This window comes from Dromiciops gliroides, chromosome 5 (assembly GCF_019393635.1).
Source record: "Dromiciops gliroides isolate mDroGli1 chromosome 5, mDroGli1.pri, whole genome shotgun sequence".
NCBI classification, from domain to species: Eukaryota; Metazoa; Chordata; class Mammalia; order Microbiotheria; family Microbiotheriidae; genus Dromiciops; species Dromiciops gliroides.
Window position 1 is genome coordinate 220420417 of NC_057865.1, and position 11398 is coordinate 220431814.

At 37.9% G+C, this 11398-nt stretch overlaps 1 protein-coding gene across 1 annotated transcript; it reads left to right on the forward strand.

Annotated features, from left to right (window-relative positions):
* The first annotated feature begins 3933 nt into the window (after nt 1-3933).
* Nucleotides 3934-4380, forward strand: LOC122728957 (ubiquitin-conjugating enzyme E2 R1-like). The gene has a single exon (XM_043967651.1). It carries the CDS (start codon nt 3934-3936, stop codon nt 4378-4380), a length of 447 nt encoding a protein of 148 aa, XP_043823586.1.
* Nucleotides 4381-11398: the final 7018 nt, after the last annotated feature.

Here is an 11398-nt window from a genome sequence, read left to right on the forward strand (position 1 = left end):
GCCCAGGGTCACACAGCTAGTAAGTGTTAAGTGTCTGAGGCCAGATTTGAACTCAGGTCCTTCTGAATCCAGGGCTGGTGCTCTATCCACTGTACCACCTAGCTGCCCCCCAGCATCACTATTGATCATTGTACTAACATCATTGGGAGTTTATCATTGCTATAAGTGGTTTTATAGTTGATATAATGATATTCTCGACCCAAGCATGAGCTACATGTTTCAAGGAGGTACTCAATCCAACAGTATTCTTACTACTAATAACCAAAAAGATCAGTGCTATTCCATAATATAAAATAAATACTTTGAAAATAAGATAGCAGAATGTGTCAAGACAGATAAAGGTGACACTGAAATAGAGTAAGATTCTCTTAACTTAGTTTCCCCATAAAACAAAACATTTTCCCACCTGGTTAATTCTGAGCCTAGCTGTGACATCCTGTCAAACAATTGGCTGCCCAATATGACTCTTGTCTGAAATCAAACAGAACTAAGGATTTAAACTATAACCTTCCCTTTTATTCTTACATAACTAATCCCATCAATAACAGGAGGTGTATAATAACTCTTCATTTTTTCATTGTAATAAACATAAAATACAAATCCTACTGGTGACTTTTGACTGAATAAAATATGCTACTATGATACTATTATAGAGAGGAATCCTGTTAAATTGTAATTTGAATTATAAATAATAGAGACCACTCAATTCTTAACCTTGTTAACAATAGAGGAGACACTTTCCTGACCTTAATTGATAGGATATCCTTTCATTATGTTAATATGAGGGGCAGCTAGATGGCGCAGTGGATAGAGAACCGGCCCTGGAGTCAGGAGGACCTGAGTTCAAATCCGACCTCAGACACTTAACACTTACTAGCTGTGTGACCCTGGGCAAGTCACTTAACCCCAATTGCCTCACTGAAAAAACAAAACAAAACATTATGTTAATATGATTCTCAAAAGGGAGAAATGAATTGGAATCAGACTTAGATAAAGATAGATAAAAATTAATAAAGATGAATATAAACCTTTTGAGATTAAATGAACCACACAGTTCTGAGGAGCAACTACATATATGTGTGTACACCACTGGTTTTCAAATACAAATTATTTTCATGGATTATACACTGGCATATTAGCTTATTGAAGGCTTAATTTTTTTTTCTTTTATTAATTTTGCTCATCCCCACCGAGCAATGATGTAAAGAATTAATACCCTTCATTGGTTACTAAATTGTATTAAGACCTAATTTTGTAAAAAGGGTTACAGCATGGGCAGTTAGGTGGCACAGTAGATAAAGCACAGACCCTGGATTCAGCAGGACCTGAGTTCAAATCTGGCCTCAGACACTTGACACTTACTAGCTGTGTGACCCTGGGCGAGTCACTTTAACCCTCATTGCCCCGCAAAAAAAAAAAAAAAGTTACAGCAGAAACATGTAGGAACCTCTGCAAATAACCAGTCCCTCCTCCAAGATCTACTTTTGTGAGGGTGTGTGTGAGGCAATTGGGGTTAAGTGACTTGCCCAGGGTCACACAGCTAGTAAGTATCAAGTGTCTGAGGCTGGATTTGGACTCAGGTCCTCCTGAATCCAGGGCCGGTGCTCCATCCACTGTGCCACCTAGCTGCCCCCAAGATCTACTTTCACAGCTGTATCAGTGGAGACCTACTTCAGAATGGGACCATGAAAAAACCTCTCCTAGCTTCAGTTTTCTCACCTGTAAAATAATAGCACCTACTTTGCTTGTTGTGAGGTTCAAATGAGATAGTGATATGTAAAGTGCTTTGTAAATCTTTAAGCAATATGTGAATTATAACTGTTATTACTAATATTATTGACAATAACAACAACAACAACAACAACAATTCCTTATCAGCTTGTTCTTGGCAGTCATTTGCCACTCTTTGCTTAAGATATTAAATATTTGTTAACCTAAGCTGTTTCCGGGATATTTTGGACTTTGTTGTAGTGACTGTCTTACATTCATTAAATTTCTCTAAGACATGATCATAATAAATCAATATTTTTATCCATTTCCCATTTTTCAGAATCAGTTCATTTAAATAGGTTAGGTTAGAGTGTTTGTAGTTATAGGCAATGTATTTCCTTCATCTTTAGCCTTTCTTCTAATCTCCCTCCCTCCCTTTTCTTTCCCTCCCCCACCCTAGGTGGTAAGCAATCAGATAAAGTTTATACATGGACAATTATGTAAAACATTTCCATATTAGTTATTTTATATAAGAAGACTCAAATAAAAGAAAATAAACGAAAGTGAAAAATAGCATGTTCAGTCCATGTTCAGTCAATATCAGTTCTTTCTTTGGAGGTGGATAGTATGCTTCCTCATGATAAAGGCTATTAGCTCTTTAGGATTGTTTTGGATCATTGTATTGCTGAAAATAGCTAAGTCATTCACAGTTCTTCATCAAATAATATTGGTGGGGCAGCTAGGTGGTACAGTGGATAGAGCACTGGCCCTGGAGTCAGGAGGAACTGAATTCAAATCCAGCCTCAGCCACTTAACACTTACTGGCTGTGTGACCCTGGGCAAGTCACTTAACCCCAATTGCCTCACCCCCCCCAAAAAAAAATATTGCTGTTACTGTGCACAATGTTCTCTTGGTTCTGCTCACTTCACATCAGTTCATGTAAGTCTTTCCAGATTTCTTTGAAATGAGCTCCTGAACTCATGACATGATCGCTCCAAAAAACATCCAAATAATGCCATAGGAAAATGCCCGGAGCTGCAAAACTCACAAAAGAATGTGCTGAAATCATCTAACCAAGAACGGCTTGGAAGGTTAATAGAGGAGTCGAGCCCAACCCCACAGTCATCCTGACACAGATCCAGTCCCAGGAAGGCCTCACCAGAGAAGGAGACCCCCAGAGCCTCTGAATCAGCTGAAGCGCCAGTGTCATCTGGAACTAAGCTCACAGTCTGGTGAGTGGGCAGATTTCTTTGAAATCATCCTGCTTGTCATTTCTTATAGCACAATCATATTTCATCACAGTCATATATAACAGTTTGCTATAGCCATTCCTTTTTTTTGGGGGGGGGGGGCAATTGGGGTTAAGTGATTTGCCCAGGGTCACACAGCTAGTAAGTGTTAAGTGTCTGAGGCCAGATTTGAACTCAGGTCCTCCTGACTCCAGGGTCAGTGCTCTATCCACTGCGCCCTATAGCCATTTCTTAATTGATGGACATTACTTTGATTTTGAATTCTTACCTACCACAAAAAGAGCTGCTATAAATATTTTTGCACAAATAGTTGACTTTGGGGACAGCTAGATGGCACAGTGGATAAAGCACTGGCCCTGGATTCAGGAGGATCTCAGACACTTGACACTTACTAGCTGTGTGACCCTGGGCAAGTCACTTAACCCTCATTGCCCCAGAAAAAAACAAAACAAAACCCAAATACTTGACTTTAATTCTAGTAAGTCCATGATCTGACTGATTCATAAAACATTTTCACATCAGTAGGAAACAATTATCAATTAAGGTATTTTATTTTTAAGGATGTTGTTCAGGATTCACTTTATCCAATACCTTCTAATTGTTTTCTTAAAGAATGAATTGGGGGCAGCTAGATGGCACAGTGGGTAGAGCACCGGCCCTGGAGTCAGGAGTACCTGAGTTTAAATCCAGCCTCAGACACTTAACACTTACTAGCTGTGTGACCCTGGGCAAGTCCCTTAACCCCAATGGCCTCACTTAAAAAAAAAAAAAAGAATGAATTCGGGCGGTGGCTCCCGGCAGTGGCAGTGGTGGTGGCTCCTCCTCCCCCCCCTACCCAGAGCGTTTGGCCTGGCCTAGTTCCCTGCCCCGCCCCACTCGGCCCAGCCCGGACCCTCGACCTCGGCCCCCCCTTCCAACCCCCACCCCCCCCCACCCCCCGCCGCCACTGCTTCCGCCTCCGCCTCTACAGCCATGGCCCGGCCACTGGTGCCCAGCTCGAAGAAGGCGCTGCTCCTGGAGCTCAAGGGGCTGCAGGAGGAGCCGGTCGAGGGCTTCCGGGTGACCCTGGTGGACCAGGGCGACCTGTACAACTGGGAGGTGTCTACCTTCGGGCCCCCCAACACCTACCACGAGGGCGGCTACTTCAAGGTCCGCCTCAAGTTTCCTAGTGATTACCCCTGCTCCCCTCCAGCTTTCCGGTTCCTCATAAAAGTGTGGCGCCCGAACATCTATGAGACTGGGGAGGTTTGTATCTCAATCCTCCACCTTCCAGTAGATGATCCCCAGAGTGGAGAGCTTCCCTCTGAGCGATGGAACCCCACCCAAAATGACAGGACTGTCCTCCTGAGCGTGATCTCCCTCAAGAGAGGATTCTGGGAAGACGGCAGAATGACGCAGGAAATTACCTGGCTTTCTTAAATTCCCTCACAAACAATATAAAAAAAATGCCTCAGACCAAACTTTAAGCAGCAGAAATAATTTAAAGTTGTGGTAAAGCAATTGCCCACTTAAGACAACTTCAGAGGACTTTAGGAAAGACCTGACATCCTGGGACGGTGGTTTGACTTGACTGAAGTGCAAATACATCAACCAGATACTACTGATTCAAGAACAGCAAGCTCTGGTGACAGCTGTGTAGTCTGCAGCCCCAGCTTCAGAAATTTTTGCTTTATAGTATGGGGGTTGGACATCATGAGGAGATTGCAGGGCCTTCTGGCTCTGGACACTAGGCCCAGGTGCACTGACTGGACACACTTCCAGGCTGTGGACATGGGTGATGAGGAACAAGAACACACTGATAAGTATGGTCTGCAGAGGGCAGGGACCCTGCTGGCTGTGGGTACTCAAAGAGTACCTGGTTTTCATTCCAGGGAAGAGAAGTGAGCTAAAGCTTGCAGCTGTGGAAGGGACCTCAGGAAACAAGAACATTTGTAACGACAATATTGCAGGGGGCCCTGGTCACAACTCAGGGGCATAGAGGAATACCTGAAGTCAGGTCCCAGATAAACTTGGGAAAAAATGGTACAAAACACACACACACACACACACACACACACACACACACACACACACACACACAGCCTGAGATATTATCCCTCACACTTCAGGACTAGAGCCTGACTTTAACACAAAGTTAACAGACAAGAAACAAGCTGCTTAAAAAATTATAATCATGAGTAAGCAAAAGAGTAAGAACCCAACCACAGTTAGCTACTATGGTGATAGAGAAGATCTGGGTTCAAACTCAGAAGAAGATAGTGAAGTTAAAACAGCTACTTCTATCTCAAAAAGCAAAATAACAAGCCCAAAAAGAGTTTTTGGAAGAGCTTAAAAAGGACTTTAAAAATCAAATAAGGGGGCAGCTAGTTGGCGCAGTGGATAAAGCCCCGGCCCTGGATTCAGGAGGACCTGAGTTCAAATCCGGCCTCAGACACTTGACACTTACTAGCTGTGTGACCCTGGGCAAGTCACTTAACCCTCATTGCCCTGCAAAAAAAAAAAAAAGAAAAGAAAAAATCAAATAAGAGGGGGCAGCTAGGTGACACAGTGGATAAAGCACCGGCCCTGGAGTCAGGAGTATCTGAGTTCAAATCCAGCCTCAGACACTTGGTTAGCTGTGTGACCCTGGGCAAGTCGCTTAACCCCCATAGCCCCGCAAAAAAAAAAATCAAATAAGAAAAGTTGAGGGAAAATTAAGAAAAATGAGAGTAATGGAAGAAATTCAGGAAAATTATGAAAAGAAAGTCAACCAATTGGGAAAAAAAGGTCTGAAAACTTATGGAAGAAAAAAACTTCTTAAAAATTATAACTGGAAAGGAGAAGTTAATGACTTCATAAAACACAAAGAAATAATAAAAGGCAATCAAAAGAATGAAAAAATAGAAGTAAATGTAAAACATCTCATTAGAAAAACTTCTGACCTGGAGAACAGATTGAGGAGAAACAATATAAGAATCGTTGGACTACCTGAAAGTAATGATCCAAAAAAAAGAGTCTCAATAGAATACTTCAAGAGATTATTAAGGAAAATTGCCCTAAAGTTTCAGAACAAGAGAGTAAAACAGAAATTGGAAAAAATCCACCAACACCACCTGAAAGAGATCCCAAGATGAAAACTCACAAGAACATCATAGCTAAGTTTCAGAGCTCCCAGGTCAAGGAGAAGATACTATAAGCAACTAGGTAAAAAAAAAACAAAACATTTTAAATACTGTGGAACTACAATCATGATAACACAAAATCTAGCATCTTCTACATTAAAAGACCAAAGGTCATGGAACAACATATTCCAAAGAGCAAAGGAACTTGGCCTGCAATCAAGAATAACTTACCCAGCAAAGCTGTGTGTTATGGGGGGGAAATGGATATTTAATGACCTAAAGGATTTTCAGGTATTTGTGAAGAAAAGACCAGAACTAAATAGAAATTCTAATCTTCTAGACTCAGGAAGAACATAAGAAAGTAAACATTAAAAACCAATTATAATGGACTGAATAAGATCAAAATATTTACTTATATGGGATAAGCTTATCTGTAACACTTAAGAATATTATCATTACTTAGGTAGTTTGAAAGAGCATACATAGATAGAAGGATTGGGGTTGAGTTCAATATCATGGGATGATCCTAAGAAATAAAATTAGGTAGGGAGAGGTAAAATGAAGCTATTATCTCATATAAATGAGGCATGAATGGAAGAATTGCTATAGTGGAAGCAAAAGGGGGTGGAAAGCTGGTAGTGCTAGAACCTTATTCTCAGCAGAACTGGGATAAAGAAGGAATAATATATACATCTTAAATTACAAAGAAATAGGGCAAAGGGATAGGATAAGAGGGAATATTAGAAGGGTGGGCAGATTAAGGAATAGGGTAAGGGAAGAGGATAAGGGAGGGATTCTTTGAAGGGGTGCAAATTAGGGAGGCAATAGTTAGAAGTCAATTAGACATTTGAGGAGAGATAGGGTAAAAGATAAGGATAAAAGTGATGAAAATAGGATAGAGGGAAATGCACAACTAGTGATTATAAATTGGAACACTAATGCTTTATTGGTAGGGTTATGAATTCTGGAGAACAATTTGGAACTATACCCAAAGGGCTATTAAATTGTGCCTACCCTTTGATCCAGCAATACCACTATTAAGCATGTATCCCAAACAGATCATAAAAAAGAGAAAAGGATCTTTGTGGTGGCAAAGAATTGAAAATTGATGGGGTTTAAAAAAAAGAAAGAAAGAAAGAAATTGTTTAAGGGGCAGCTAGGTGGCACAGTGGATAAAGCATTGGCCCTGGATTCAGGAGGAACTGAGTCCAAATCCAGCCTCAGACACTTGACACTGGGCAAGTCACTTAACCCCAACTGCCTCACCAAAAAAAAAAAAAAATAGGAAATCGATGGGGTGCCCATTAATTGGGGAATGGCTGAACAAGTTGTGGTATGTGTATGTGTATAAATGTGGTATGTGAATGTAGTGCAATACTATTGTGCTATAAGAAATGATGACCAGGCAGATTTCAAAAAACCTGGAAAGACTTACATAAACTAATTCTAAATGAAGTGAGCAGAACCAGGAGAGCATTGTACACAGTAACAGCAGCAACATTGTGTGATGATCAACCATAATACGAATAGCTCTTCTCAGCAATACAATGATCAAAGACGATTCCAAAAGACTCATGATGGAAAATGCTACCCACATCCAAAGAAAGAACTATGGAGTCTGAAAGCAGACTAAAGCATACTATTTTCACTTTTTTGTTGCTTTTTGTTTTTTTCTTTCTTGTGATTTTCCCCTTTTGTTCTGATTCTTCTTTCACAACATGGCTAATGTGGAAATTTGTTTAACATGATGGTACATGTATAACCTAAATCAGATTACTTATTGTCATAGGGAGGGAAAAGAAGGGAGAAAAGTTTGGAACTCAAAATCTTTTTTAAAAAATGAATGTTGGGGCAGCTAGGTGGTGCAGTGGATAGAGCACCGGCCCTGGAGTCAAGAGTACCTGAGTTCAAATCTGGCCTCAGACACTTAACACTTACTAGCTGTGTGATCCTGGGCAAGTCACTTAACTCCAATTGCCTCACTAAAAAAAAAATGAATGTTGAAAACTATCTTTACATGTAGTTGGAAAAAGAAATAAAATACTATTGAGGGGAAAAAATGAGATACACATGGAGTAAAAATAATGAGCTGCAGTAGAATGTATTATGGTTCAGCTGATGCAAAATAAGCAGGGTAGCAATAATCTCAAAGTTAAAGCTAAATGGATGTAATTTAAAAAGATAAACAGGGAAACTACATTATAATAAGAGGTATCATAGATAATGAAGTAATATCACTATTAAATCTATGTGTACCAAATGCTATAGCATCCAGATTTTTAAAGGAAAAGCTAAATGAATCATAGATGTAAATGACAAAACTATAATAGTGGGGGACTTCAATCTCCCCATTTCAGAACTAGACAAATCTAATTTTAAAAATAAATAAGAAAAAAGTCAATGAGATGAATAGAATCTTTTTTTTTTTTTTGGTGAGGCAATTGGGGTTGAGTGACTTGCTCAGGGTCACACAGCTAGTAAGTGTTAAGTGTCTGAGACCAGATTTGAACTCAGGCCCTCCTGAATCCAGAACTGGTGATCTATCCACTGCACCCCGTACCTGCCCCAATGAATAGAATCTTAGATAAGCTAAATATGATAGATATCTGGAGAGAATTGAAAGGGAATGGAAAGGAATACACCTTTTTAATTTTTTTAGAAGTACATAGTACCAGGGGCAGCTAGGGGGTACAGTGGATAGAGCACTGGCCCTGTATTCAGGAGGACCTGAGTTCAAATCCGGCCTCAGACACTTGACACTTACTAGCTGTGTGACCCTGGGCAAGTCACTTAACCCTCATTGCCTCACAAAAAAACAAAAAACAAAAACAAAACAGAAGTACATAGTACCTTTGCAAAAATTGACCACATATTTGGGCATAAAAACTTTATAGTTAAATGCAGAGAAGCAGAAATATTAAATGCATCCTTTTTCAGATCACGATGCCATAAAATTATATTTAATAGGGGGCAGCTAGGTGGTACAGTGGATAAAGCACCAACCCTGGATTCAGAAGGACCTCAGTTTAAATCCAGCCTCAGACACTTGACACTTACTAGCTGTGTGACCCTAGGCAAGTCACTTAACCCTAATTGCCCCACAAAAAAAATAATCATAATAAAAAATAAAAATTATATTTAATAAGGAATCATGGGAAAAAATAAATCATGGAAACAGATTAAAAATTAATTGGAGACTTAATAACCTAATCTTTTTTTGTGGGGGGGACAATGAAGGTTAAGTGACTTGCCCAGGGTCACACAGCTAGTTAAGTGTCAAGTGTCTGAGGTAATAACCTAATCTTAAAGAATGAGTGGGTTAAAGAACAAATCAGAGAAATAATTTTATTAAAGAGAATGATAATAATGAAACAACATATGAAAACCTATGGAACAAGCAAAAGCAGTTAATCAGAGGAAACTTTATATCTCTAAAACATCAATAATGTAGAGAAAAGAGTAGACCAATGAATTGACTATGCAATTTTTTAAAAGTAGAAAAAGAACAAACTAAAAATCCCAAATTTAACACTAAATTTAAAATCCTAAGAATTAAATGTGAGATTAATAAAACTGAGTGTAAAAAATCATTGAATTAATAAATAAAACTAGGATTTGGTTTTATGAAAAAAAAACAATAAAGTAGATAAGTCATTGGTTAATTTGACTTTTAAAAAGAGAGAAGAAAACAAAATTACTAATACAAAAAATGAAAAGGGTGAATATAACACTAATGAAGATGAAATCAAAGCAATTGTTAAGTTATTTTGCTTAATTATATGTTAATAAATTCAACAATTTAAGTAAAATGGAAGAATATTTACAAAAATATAAATTGGTTATATTAGCAGAAGAGTACTATCTAAATAAACCCATTTTACAAAAAGAAATTGAACAGACCATAAACGAGCTTCCTAAGAAAAAAAGTATGAGGACCAGATGTATTTACTGAATTCTACCAAATACTTAAAAATCAGCTAATGCCAATATCAAATAAATTATTTGGAATAATAGGCAAAGAAGGAATTCTATGAAACTCCTTTTCTGAAACAAATATGGTGCTGATACCTAAACCAGGAAGATCAAAAACAGAGAGAAAATTACAAACCAATTTCATTAATGAATTTGGATGCAAAAATTCTAAATAAAATACTAGCCAGGAGACTACAATGATAATCGTAAAGATTATACATAGTGATCAAGTAGGATTTACACCAGGAATATAGTGATGGTTTAACATAAGGAAAACTATTAACATAATTTATTATATCAATAACAAATGTAACAAAAGTTATATGATTATATTAAGAGATGCAGAAAAAGCTTTTGACAAAAGACAACACATTCCTTTTAAAAATACTAAAAAGCATAGGTATAAATGGATTTTTCCTTTAAATGATAAGAAGCATCTACCTAAAACCATCAACAAGCATTATTTGTAATGGGAATAAGCCAAAAGTCAATAATAAACCAATAAGATCAGGAGTGAAACAAGGATGCCCATTATCATCAATATTATTCAGTATTGTACTAGAAATTCTAGCAATAGTAATAAGGGAAGAAAAAGAATTTGGAGGAATCAGGATGGGCAGTGATGTAATAAAATTATCTGTCTTTGCAGATGATATGATGATATATTTGGAAAATTCTAGAGATTTGAGTAAAAAGTTAGCTGAAACAGTAATTTTAGCAAAGTAGCAAGATATAAAATAAGCCCACATAAATCACCAGCATTTCTATACTTCACCAACAAAACCCTGCAAAAGATAGTAAGCTATACCCCATTTAAAATCATTGTAAACTGGGGGCAGCTAGGTAGTATGGTGAATAAAGCACTGGCCCTGGATTCAGGAGGACCTGAGTTCAAATCCGACCTCAGACACTTGACACCTATTAGCTGTGTGACCCTGGGCAAGTCACTTAACCCTCATTGCCCCACAAAAAAAAAAAACAAACAAAAAACCAAAACAAATAAAATAATTGTAAACTGTATAAAATACCTGGGAGTATATCTGCCAAGACAAACCCCAGAACTACATGAACATAATTATAAAACAATTTTTATACAAATAAAGTCAGATTTGAATAATTGGAGAAATATTAATTGTTCATCAGTAGGCAGAGACAATATAATAAAAATAACAATTCTACCTAAACTAATCTAATTTAATGCAATCCCATTTAAACTACCAAAAATTATTTATTGAGCTAGAAAAAATAATGATAAAATTCATTTAGAATAACAAAAGGTCAAGAATATCAAAGGAATTAATGGAAACAAGGTAAAGGAAGGAGGTTTAGCAGTACCAGATCTTAAACTATATTATAAGGCAGTA

Excerpts from the sequence above, each read along its gene's own strand:
- LOC122728957 (XM_043967651.1), top strand. The coding sequence starts at position 3,934 with ATGGCCCGGCCACTGGTGCCCAGCTCGAAGAAGGCGCTGCTCCTGGAG.